The 12,813-nt window shown below is 46.3% G+C and overlaps 1 protein-coding gene across 1 annotated transcript in view; it reads right to left on the bottom strand.

Moving 5' to 3' along the window:
* LOC8033840 (E3 ubiquitin-protein ligase HECW2) overlaps positions 1-12,813 on the bottom strand; it is an 81,197-nt gene that overhangs the window by 41,653 nt on the left and 26,731 nt on the right. Inside the window, 5 exon segments of the mRNA XM_029993004.4 lie at positions 4,595-4,901; positions 5,624-5,702; positions 7,633-7,739; positions 8,431-8,541; positions 10,947-11,167. Of these exon segments, the coding sequence (XP_029848864.2) occupies positions 4,595-4,901; positions 5,624-5,702; positions 7,633-7,739; positions 8,431-8,541; positions 10,947-11,167 (825 nt within the window).

The following is a 12,813-nucleotide window of genomic DNA, read 5'->3' as shown; positions in this document are numbered from 1 at the left end:
GCGTGCAGTTGCGTATCACTGCTGCATGATGCACGTTAAGGGGAGATGCGGGTCGAGAAATGGCACTATTTTGCATAACAAATGTGATTTTGGGTTTTATGGTGTTTTATTAGCTTTGAATCTTTATATTTTATGTATAAAAATAATAAGCGCCAGTTATGATTGCGAGATTAGTCACAATACGCATTTGAAGACCTCCCGGTGTCCCAGAACGGCATATATTTGAACCATTTTTTCATGCATGGTTCTACAAATTGTGATGTCGGCCGACCTTTTGTTTACAAGTAGACCTAGGTGTCTCCTCTCCATCGCAGTCTTCTGTAGCTTCAATTTCTCTTATTACCAAATTATCCTTTTCTCGCCACGAAAGGGTATCGCTACAGATCTATGGTAACGTTCTAATGCGTTTTTCTCTTGATGTAATTTTGGGGCATCTTCACAGTTTTTGGACAACAATTTTTGTATTAAATATTGTCTGGGAAAACCAAATTTGCAGGCACATAATTAGAGCCCTGCATATCCGCGGATTACCCGCGGATCATCCGCGGATATCTGCGGTAAACCGGTGGATCCAGATAAAAATTAATTAGATCTGGCGGATTGTGGATAGGAAAAGATGCCAGGGGCTGCGGATGCGGATTGGATGTGGATATCCGCGGCTCCGGATATACATTTTTGCCGAGGTGGCCGATAAACGTGTGCGACCACACAGTTTACCATAGAGTGACTAAGTAAGTGATACTATGAGGTACATCATCGGATGTATTGCAGGAGCAAACTCTTTTAGATGAAAGGTGTTATCGGGGAGAAAATTGTTCTTTACGTCAAGAAAGATTGATTCTCACCAAAGATCGCACTGGAACGTCCTATCTCGCCAAAAAGGCTGTCTCTAGAAAAAGTAAAGAATGCAGAAGCACCTGTTGTCCCAGGTAAACATGTTCTTGTTTGGCGGGGAAAGAGCAGAAAATGTTCTTTGGACCAAGAAAACCCAAAACATACAAGCCACATGTAATTAGAAGCCCACAAGTGACTTCTTGGAGACTGAGTTCGATCCTTTGGAGTGGTGGACTTGAGCCAGCACGAGTTTCCTCACATAACTCTTGCAGCGCAGTTCGTGCATGCCATTTCAGCATCAAGTTCACCAACGGAGAGAGACTTCTCATTAGCGGAACTGATCTGAATCCGTCCATGTTAACGATATTCTGTTACTTCAACACAGCAACCTCGAAAGTGAAACGTTGCGTGTGCGTGCGTTTTCTTTATCTCCGTAGCTGGTGCCAAGTTATTTTTAAGTATATGGTTCCGAGCATGCAGTTGAGGGTTTGTGTTTAAAATTGAGACCGGTAGGAGGTGTTGCCAATGTTGAATACTGTGATATTTTCCCAACGGTGTACTCCACTTTACCACATATACATGAGGACTTCGCTGTGCTGAGTGAGCGCCTATCTCTCTCTTTTTTTATTGTTTGGCCTAAATAAAATGACACAAGTCTGCCCTTTGCTAAGTTTCGTATTTATAAAATATGTGTCTGCTTGAAGTGGGTTTTACAAAGCAAGAAGGAGAATAAATATTAAAATGTCCTTTCTTTTGTGCACATCCTCTGGAGAGAGTGTCAGTGTAATGGGCTGCCAAGATGATCTATAACTGCAATCATCTTTCCAGCGATGCAAAGTGTCACTGGAAGGATGGTTGCTCATGTAATAAACACGATAAAACAGGGTATGATGAAATGACTTTCACCGTATTCTGACAAGAAACATTCTTCGTATAAAAAAATCTGTCAGCCTTTTTACTCTAGTGAAGAAGGAAGACCAGCAAAGCTGTATATGATGGAACGACCTCAAGGATGACGTCTAGAGGACGACGTCTAGGATGACCTCAAGGACAACGTCTAGGACGACCTCAAGGACGATTTTGAGGACGACCTCAAGGACGACGCCTAGGACGACCTCAGGGACGACTTCTAGAACGACCTCACGGACAACGTTTCGGACAACCTCAAGGACAACGTTTCGGACAACCTCAAGGACAACTTCTAAGACGACCTGGAGTGCAACGTCTAGGACGAACTCAAGGACGACTTCTAGGACAACCTCTAGGGTACCTCAAGGATGACTTTTAGGACGGCCTCCCGGACAACCTCAAGGACGACCTCAAGGACGACTTCTGTGACGACCTCGAGGACGACATCTAGGACGACGCCTAGAGAAATTCAGCGTTTCCACTGTGGTTTTCACCAGAGTGGAAACGCTGAATTTCGCTAGGTGTCGTCCACTCTGACCTTTAGGGCCTTTCCACTCTGGTTTTCACCAGAGGGGAAAGGCTGGAAAGGTTGCCGCCATCTATGAGCGAGGCCGGCAAGCTAGTTGTCTGGTTGCCGCCGTCGCTCATAGATGAAGGTAGCTATCCAGAGTTTTGTGCCGACATCTGTTCCTAGCCCTTTATAGCTCCGCTGTAATAAGCAGACGGCTTATAAGTTACAATCCAGGTGCTTTTTAAAATTTTTTATTAACGCTTGAACGGTGGTGTTGCTTTTCATGCTGAGTGAGCTTCGTGGGGTGCTTTTTCCTTCCGCAAAAGGCACCCCAAAAGGTTTGCAATACATAAAGCATGGTTACTGTGGTGCGCCCCCGACCAGCCCTGGGTGCGCCTCCGTCACTGGAGATGTGCACAGAACCTTGTTGTGTCACATTGGCCCCTCATATGATATTTGCATGAAGTGTGTAAATGTAAAAAAATTTACCCCGTGTAATAAATTCCCCCCCCCCCCCCCCCCCCCCAAATATGTGTCAATTTTTCGGGGGAAAAAGTGTGTTCATTACGCGAGTAAATACGGTAACTTCATCTTTGGCAGTTGCTCCTGTTATTCGAGAGTCTGCGCAGCCAAGGTGCATACTTCAACGAATAGCTCGAGCCTACAGCCTAGCAGTGGAATCGTTGCACATTACAAAAAGCTGGGAAGCAATAAATAGAGCAAAACAAAGGTCAAATAAACACAGATGAGTACGAACTATGCGAATACGAGAGCAGAGCTACATTTCGAGGAAAAATGACTCGACAAGATGAGATCTTTATGGCCTATGCCATTTCTAGCGCTCGAGACATGGGAACCGGGACTAGTAGCAGGCTGCCTGAGGGCCGCGTCCCAGCGAGTCACGGGCCGCATGCGGCCCGCGTGTTTTACGGTAAGTATTAAACAGTGTACAAGAAGTTCCCGAGAAAGGAGAACAGTGTTTTTGTCCCACGTAAATAAACTATGCATCGCGGAAAGCTCGAACTTCGTGAGAATGTGACGCTAGTGGTTGGGATAGAATCCGAAAGTTTGAGAAGATGACGTTGCCTGGATCACAAGATAATAATTGAGAAAGATGAAATTTCTTTATGAGTTGACGTCCACCTTAGCCTAACATCGTCAAAACAAGAACTGACATTGTGGACATGTATTTTTCAGTGAACAACACTCGTCAGCAAAAAAGAAAATAAATTGATTTTGTTCCACGCTGACAAGTTTTTTTGACTGAAATACAGTGGAGCCCCGATTATACGGCTTTGCGGGACCGCACAGAATCATTGTACAATCTGCGAGTCGTATCATCCGAAAAAACTATAATTACCGGATACAGTGATTGGCTTACGCGAAAAAGACAAACGGAGGTTTTAAATGATGTCTAAGCAAATAATTTGCTGTGCTTTGACGAAGTTCAGCAGATTATTATTATCCACGTCGCTTTTCACGCTTTCTGAAAGCAGGAATGGCGGGAACCAAGGGAAGTGTGCTCAATCCTGGGAGAAGCAACGAGTTGGAGAAAGTGGCGCGCAGGAGATTGAGGGTAAATGAGAGAAAGATAGGATGAGCGGAGCCAGGAGGCAATGGGAAAACGCCAAGGCATTTCACACCCGAGGAGAAAAAGGGAAAGCGGTGTCTTCAGCTTCCTCCCGGCGCTGCGGCTGTTTTGGGTTGCCGGCAGCGTGTTTTTGGAACGGTGAGCAGGTGTGCAAAAATCTTCCGCGTTGCCGCGCCGCCGCCCCCCTCCTCATGCAGCCGTCGAATTTGTCACGCGTTTCCTGCTGGAACGATGTATGATGTGGGACGCGTAGAATCACGCATCGTGTAAACCAAACTTTTAATACATCATTTCCATGGGGAGTTCGTCGGGACCGGGCAAATTTGTCCTAAAATGTGGGATGCCGCATAAACCAGGGACGCATAATCGAGGTTCCACTGTAGATGCTAAAGGCACCCACAATGTCATTTTTTATGTTGACAACATTAGGCTTAGGTGGACATCGGCAGAAAGAGAAATTAAGTCTTTCTCAATTATCATGTGATCCAACGTCGTCTTCTCAAACTTTCGCATTCTAATTCAACCAAGTGTCACACTCCCACAGAGATTGAGTTTTCCGCAATGCATAGTTCATTTATACGGGCAAAAAAAGCACAGTTCTCTTTTCTCAGGAATGCCCCGTATATAAAGCACTCATCCACACATGCACCTGCGTGGCGCAGGTGCATGTGTGGATGAGTGCTTTATATGACACGTCCCTGGCCGCTTTGTACGTGAGAGACCGACGCAGCCGAACCGGCGCCACCTACCCGGAGCATCGGTCCAGCAGGTCCCAGATGCGCACCACGAGCCTGCCCAGGAAGCGGCCAATGATGGGGCGGCTCCGGGCAAACTTGTCCTTGACCTCAAACTCGAGCACGTCCGACGGGTATCCGATAAACTCAAACTGCCCCGGCCAGGACGGATGGACGGTGGACTCGGCAGCCCCTGTGCGGCAGATCTGGCCGTGGTGGGGCAGCAGCAGGACCCCGTCCCCCAGGCCCGGCTGGATGCCCATCTTCACGTACGGGTCCGGGCTGAAGAACATCCCCTTCTTCAGGTTGCGGGCATGCAGGTCTGAAAACAACGGGTGCCACGTTTTTTTGTGACCCTGACATGAGGCCTGGGAAGCGTCTTTGACCATCGCGTTCACCGCCCCGTCCGCTCGCGCGTCAAAAGCGGTCCTGGAACGGCAACAAAGTGCGTCGCGGGAAGCGACCTGTCACGCCGTCGGATGCTACGATCTTGGCGGGTGATTGTAGATATGCTGGCGAAAGAAAAGAGCGGACGGCGAGGGTCGCCTGTCCTCGCACCGCCCCATCTCGCATCTGCCGCTCTTTCCGTCGACCGTATGGCCACGGAGCAACCTATGGCAGAGTGGACGTGCACCACATTCGCCTCCAGCCATGGAGGTAGGAAACCTCTGGAGGTGACATGAGGCTGCCGGAGGTGAAGCCAGAAGTGCGGAGTGACACGCTCCCAACGATGACCAACACCAAGGGACGCAGACCAAGGGACGCGCACCAAGGGACGCAGACAAAAAGGAGAGCCGACTTGGCACCTATATCCATTTTGGTCACCCTCAAGGGGCCCGCAGGGTGACCAAAACAGCTGTTGGAGCCAAGTCAGCTCTTTTTTTCGTCCAACAGCGTCTCTTGGCTTCAGTCATTGCTGGGGGTGTAAGGAACCCCATTTGAGGACGCGTTAAAGGCAGCAGCCGGAGGCACCCTCTGGGCACACTGAAACCCCCAGCCTCGACGCATACTCGATAAAACATTTGGAAACGGCGTGGTACTTACTGGTCAAATAGAACTTGACCATCTCCATCGGTATCTGCTGCGAGGAGTAACCGACCAGGACCTCGGACCCGTGGCCGTTCTACGAAGAAATGTGACAGAAACGTGGCTTAGTCCATGAAAGCATGTGAAGTGTAAATGAATGACTGTTCGAGCCTCGTACAATGTCTGTGTCACTCGAGAAAAATAGGCGGGTAAAGTGTCACGGTCTCCCAACTGCCTTCCACTCTGCTTTTTGTGGTTGCCTTATGGTACCCGCCTGGAGGAAGTGCAATGGCCTGGCTTCGTTATTAAAGCGAATGCTTTTTAACCCCCCCCCCCCCGCAATCCCAAGATTTTGTCCGCTCGTCCATTTATGCATTTCCTGCTAAATTTAACGGGGAAATTGAATTGCGACATCAAGTGACGCCACGTGATCCGGTGTTACGTTGTCTATACACCAACCTATACTTAATGTATCGGGGAATTTGACAAATAGCAGAGGCTTGTATTTGGCGGCGCTAAAGTCTGTATTTCGTCACCAGTTAAAAATGCGGCCGATCTAAAAAAATCATGAGCCATTCCACTCTGTGGAGGTGGATGACACACCTTCACCTTCAGACTGAAGGTGGATGGTGGATGGAAGGTGGAGCACATGACACAGACGTGACACAGAATTCTGAACAAAGCTACAAACACGTTTATTGTCTTGTTCGGTGGTCATCGTAACGAAAGGTATTGATTGGTAGTCATCATTTCGCGTGGACGACTATCGCCGCCCCGAGGAGCCGGAGAAAACTAGACACGTGCGACGGGACCGCCACCCAAGCGGAAAGAAAGGAAACTAGGCATGCAAGCACTTGGAACGGCGACAAAGAGAGGGCGGTGCAAGCGTAGGCATGGCCGACACGGGTCGCACAGCGGCAAATCTTTGAGAAACCTTAAGTATCTAACTGAGAGTCTGCTGATCTTGAAAATGGTGCCTATTGATAACTAATCTACTGAATAGACATATTCCTAAATTACCCAAGCATTAAGGAGGATGCAGGGGATGGTGTTCCACGCACTCAACGTGCCGGTGTCTGCAGCAGTAATGTTTCTAAAGCAAAAGCCTAAAACAAATGGCATCTTGCACGCACGTTCGTCAACGCTTTATTTTGGCTATTTACTTCGAATCTTTTATACGGGAAGGCGTACGCGTGCGGCGGTGCGAGCGTAGAGTTTTTGTTGACGCACATGAAAAATCCACGGAAGAGTTGACGAACGTGCGTGCAAGATGCCATTTGTTTTAGGCTTTTGCTTTAGAAACATTGTGCACAAAATGCCAAGCGCATGCAGCAAACCAGACAATACGACAAACGTCGCAGGGCGGAGGACACATCAAATAAATGTGTGTGCGTATCCTTTCGTCATGATGACCATCGATCATGGCAATAAATGTGTTTGTACCTTTGTTTGAAATTCTGTGTCACGTCTGTGTCATGTGCTAAACAGCTTCGTTGGTCATTCATCTTCACAAAGTGGAATGGCTCATGATTTTTTACGTACATACTTAGCTTTTGCAGGCCTGCAACTTCTTCTCTGTAAGCACAGTAGCACGAGCTCTACAACACTTAAAATAGCCCGGCTATTTTCATCCTTTCCTTAAACCATAACGATCTACAGCACCACCGTCGGGAAGGAGATGGCATTGGTACACCGTAAACTGTACGCCCTCCACCTCACATAGGTCCGTATGCATACTGTGCGACACCGTTGGCGCAAACACAACATCGACGCTTCTTAGTATTTTGCTTCGAAAGGCTACTGGCAGGTATCAAACTTTACCGCTTAGGTTACTATCCCACCTGAACTCTTTCCACCAGTATGATTGTTTTGATGACAGTCCTTCAATACTGAGAGAAAAGCAGAGAAAACCGGGCAATGCCTCGATCGAGCCAACAGTGTCGTGGAGACATGCGAGCCAGACGCATGCGGTACATCGACAGGTCGCACAAAGAAACAACAATACTATACCAAAGGGTGTCGCTCACCACGATTCCAGTGGTGTCGGCTGACCTGCAGACGGTCACCACCGGGCTCACGGCCCTCAGGGTACCCGTAGGGCCGTGGTAGTAGCGGAAACACACATTGGTCCTCTCTGGAATCGCACAGACATGCTGCATCACACCACTGCAGACCCAACAAAAGGCTCTGAATGCTTCTAGAAGATCCATAATATGCAAAAAAAAAGCAAAACCTGCTTCAGTGCTGCAATTTCTTGTGATTTGCTGACTCTGAGCAGCAGGGAGCATATTTTTGGCTTCAGGCCCCCCATAAATGGTACTGCCAAAATAGCCACGTGTTTCTTTTCATTTTTTTTTTTAAAACTGATGTTTCCTTTTGCTTGCTTTGTATTGGAATGCTCAGCGAGTTACTTTATCTGACAGCAATCTTCTCCCAGAAAGTATTTCATACCTCATTGTTCTTCCATCCATGCAATGTCACACATTCCAAAAAGATGTTGCGAAATGATAATAAAATTGTTGTTCACTCCTCTGCCCAATTAATGGGTAATTCATTTCTATTTTTATTATTTGCAACTGCCTCCTTGCGTTCATGGGGGTTTATTTGCAACATTCCAATAATTTTCAGGAACAAATGTTTCAATTAACAAAAAACCATATTTCTAAGCTGCCTAGGCTACAAATGTTCATTTATGATGGTATCATTCATGATGATTGTATTTATACATACTACTTAACGAGAATGGGAAAAACATTTCAGCTCCAGTTTCTGCCCTGCAAAGTTTTCTCACAAGATAAAAGAGATAAAGGGTATAAAGGACGTACCTTCGGTAAAAGCGTCCTTGCAGTCTATGCTCCAAAGGACCTGCCCCTTGACAGTGTTGCTCAGGCATCGCTTGTTCTTGTGCTCCAGGAAATGCAGAGGATCCGTCTCATCTGTAAGTCGAGCAAAGCCGCAGGTTAGCCGACTTGAGCCCAACACAGCAATCAGTTCCTACCATGGGTGTGCGATTAAACGGTCTGACAAAATGACACTTGCTCACCAAGTTTTTCCAGCTCTAATCTTAACTGATGCTCGATGGTCTTAAGGGGCGGTGCAATGATTTTAACACTGAACGAATGTGCAGCTTGCATTTTTTATATTGTTTACTTCCGCATAAGTAAGAGAAAAAGTGCCACCATATCCCAAAATACCTCTATTTCGCTGTGTAATCGCAAAATAAAGAACGCTTTTTTTCCCAACCTGCAGCCACATGGTGGCCGCAAATGGAACCTGTGGTGTGACGTCACTCGGAGTGGTTTTTGTAAGTGATAGTGTTAGGCAATTGTAAGCTTGATTTGAGGTGAAGTTAAAAAACTCTTGTTGTTTAGGCATGCAGAAACGCTCCAGAAGCCTAATATTGCCGCTAAAAGGGTATGAATTATTTGTGGCGCCATCTACCGCAAGTCAACAAAACCTGCCGTCGCCGTCATCCGTCGACGCCCGAGGCGCCTACGGCGGCTACACGAGCAACCCGGACGTTTTGTCTTTCCCTCGCTCGACGGAGTGCGTTGGTCGTGGTCCGTAGTATCGTGGTGTCTCGACTTCGACTTCCACTTCCACTGCCCGCCGCGTCGACTGCCCGCCGCACAAGTCCAAGACTTGCTATACGCAAGCATCTTGCGCTCGACGTCGCTCAGGCCGTCCGCCCATGCCGCCATGTTGGTCGGGAACCTGCGGGAGAGCGGGACAGCGGCGAGCCCGGCGAGCCGGCGAGCGCTGGGGAAACGGAAGCCAGGAGAACCCAACCGGAAACCAACGCCACTCCGAATGACGTCACAGGCGAAGCTGGTGCCGCTTCAATGTTGAGTTGAGGGGTGCCAGAGATATCAATTTCTTTCATTTTTTTAATGAAAACTAGGGCAAGCAAGAAAGATTAGTTTTCGGCCTTTCGTTTCATATGTGGCCGGGATCAATTCCCGCGATTAATTAGCCAAAGCCTGCAAATTGTTGCACCGCCCCTTTAAATGTGACGAGAAAAAAAAAAAATTGTCAAATGTTAAAAGTCTTTAAAGTACATAGTATCTGGCTAGAAAATACGAGTGAAGTCGCAGGTTAGCCAACTTCAGCCCAACATAGCAATCAGTTCCCGCAATGGGTATGTGATTAAACAATCTGGCAAAATTACATTTCCTCGTCAAGATTTTCTGGCTACAAGTGGCTTGATCTCCTTTTTGTAAATCTGGTGTTAGTTCTGATATAGCTGGTTTTTTCATGTTCTGAATGCCATGTTTTTGCATGTGCATGGGGCATGACAACACACTTAAAGGGCCTAGTGAAAAAAAGTCTAATTCACTTTTTTTAAAGAACTGAGTGCAGTGAGCAACAAAAATAATGTGTATGAGAACTCTTATTTTAAAATAAGTAAAAAGTGCAAAAACACCCCTTTCAAAGGGCTTTAAAAGGCACTTAATGTTTTCATAAACATAAAAATTATGCATTCTTATTAAACCTTGATAGTTGTATTCTACATATCCTCAAGCTTATGCATGCCAAATTTGGTTGTCATAAGGCAATATTAACACACAAAAATTCTTGTGCACAAGCTGTGAAGATGTTTTAAAATTACACAAAGGGAAAAACGCATTTGAATATTATCTCAGACGTATGGTGGCACTCCTTTGCACTGGGAAAAACAATTTTTGTTATTATTTTTTGTAAGAAATCGAAGCTAAAAAAGATTGCGATGGAGAGGAGATGGCCAGGCCTTCTTAAAATAATTGCGATGGCACCAACATCACAATTTGAAGAACCGCGCACACGAACCTGGCTTAGATCTATGCCCTTCTAAATCACCAGGTCTTCAAATGTGGATTTGACTGATTTTGCAACCATGTTCAGTTCTTATTTTTTGTACGACTAATTTTGCAACCATGTTCGGTTCTTATTTTTTGTACAAAAATAATGAAAATTTAAGACTAATAAAACAGACTAAAACCCGAAATAAAAGATCTTTCGGCAAAATATTTTTCGTCGGCTCGCTTTATAAGACAGTTAATATTTTCGCATTAAAACTATGATTCTGCCATGTCAGTTCAATTTGGCTCGCAACTTCAACTAGGCTAAAGCTTTCAATCGGCTGAACTTGCAATTCAGCTTAGTTTCCATTTGGCCGAACAGTTCAACTTAACCTCTAGTTTGGCTAGAATTTCCGATTCGGCCAAACACTTCAGTTCAACCTGATTTTCAATATGGCCGAACACTTCAGTTTGACTCTGTTCTCAATTTGGCCCAAAACTTCAATCGTCAGCTTTGCCGAACAGCTCGAGCCCCGACGTGTGGCAGGCAGGCCACCACCCACCCGTGCGGTACAGGCCAATCCAGTCCTCTTTGGAGACCTCCTCCCGGATGTCCCAGCTGACCAGCAGCGGGGCCTCCGTGCGTCCCAGCACGTACTGGGACCGCGACACGCTCAGGCTGGAGCGCCCCTGTAGTGCGGGAAGGCGCCGGGGCGGCACGCCGGGGGCCTCTGCCGGCGCAGGGGGAGGCGGCGACGAACCCGTGCTCACCGACCCCGTGCCCCTGCGGGACGAGCGGGCCCCAGGGGTGTCAAGAGACGCCTAAACCTCGCTGCAAGGTTTAGGCACACGCAAAGCCAGACCAGCCATGTGCTGCATAGTCTGTTCACGGATACACCACAGCTTTATCTCAATGCTATTAGTCCTCAAAGAAAATAGTAATACAGCGGTGATATAGTGCTGTATAACTGTCTTGCACAAGTGTTAAATAGGGATGTCGCAAACTTTTGTCGAATTTTCCAGCTTTTAACCAGATTCGATTGATTCGACTTTGTGAACAGTGTGGCCAGACCTTGATACTAGCATTTCTAGGTTTGGAAAATTTTTTTTATGCAAAGGGTTATTTTAATTTTATGAACAGTTGCAATTAACAGAAACTAATTCTAATCACAAAAAGTTAACATTTGTTTTTGTACTGCATTAACTGAAATAACCAACCAGTATTGTCCTTAATTCATCCCTTAGCCGTCACCATCCAATCCGAAGCCAACTGGCCAGCCTGTCGCGCATGCGCATAGCAGTCAAACCCGAGTCGAACCTTTGTCAAACTTTTCACAATAAGTTAGAATAAGTCGAACCTGGTCAAACTCGAACATCGACCGGTTTGCGACATCCCTAGTGTTAAGTTAGATTCGAGTCTGCGCTGCATCAGCGCTGCTCTTAGCAATGGTTCGGCACTGCGCAGTATGTGTGAAGAGGCTGGTCACAAACTACAGCCAATGGGAAACTTATCCTACCCTGTCGCAAACACTTTTCAGAATGCTTTTTATGCATTTGAGTGATGCTACAGTCCGAAGTCCTAATGGTTGCTGCTTACAACACCTGAAAGTGAAATATCAGCTGTCTGTAACTGATGTAAATATTTTTCTTGTGCACCCTGCACATTCAGTTGAAGTAATTATTTGAGGCAACACACACTATAGCAGGCTATTTTTGCAAAAAAAAGCATTTAGAGTTCACCCTCCTTTTCAAATAAAAGAAAAACAGAATAGTAATCTCAAGGGATGAGATTAATATTCAAGACGGCGGTCAATAAAAGTCCAAATATGCCATCTCATCTGCACCATTTAAAAAGACTGTATGTATACCAACACTTTTCAATTATGTTAGACAAAAAAGTGAAATTCTCAGCAAATGGAAGAGGTACTTACACAGGTGAGGACAGATGACCGGCATTTTATAGCACATAGCCTATTTCAGCATGAGCAGGTAGGCTTTGAAAAAAAGTCTAGCAAGTAAATACATGTGCAGAGGGACCACTCTCTGATCTTATGTGTGGAGATTTGGGAGTATTTTGAGTGGAGCACACTTTTCATGGCACTGACAGGGTTTTTCTTTACGCAAAGCACCAAAAGCACAAAAGAAGGAAATCACATTAACCTGACCGTATTCAACAAAGTCTTTACTGCATTAACCTTATTTCGCTAGGATGCCACGAAACTACTTGCCGCAGTTGACGGCTATAGACGGCATGACACCACCGCAAAGCCTACACACTCTTTCATGAGACGTCAAAAGATCGAGCCCTGCTTTGAACGCCCTCCGTCGTGCGGCATCTACAGATGGTCCCATAACTGAAGTGATCTGCAGTTGGTGATAGGCTAAGAAATCGGCAGATTTCGTAACTAGGGAGGGTAGCCCTAAGAAAGT

Source organism: Ixodes scapularis, unplaced genomic scaffold (assembly GCF_016920785.2).
Source record: "Ixodes scapularis isolate PalLabHiFi unplaced genomic scaffold, ASM1692078v2 PGA_scaffold5__190_contigs__length_132052651, whole genome shotgun sequence".
NCBI lineage: Eukaryota > Metazoa > Arthropoda > Arachnida > Ixodida > Ixodidae > Ixodes > Ixodes scapularis.
Note: the sequence above shows the minus strand (reverse complement) of the source record. Positions and strands in the feature narration are given on the sequence as shown.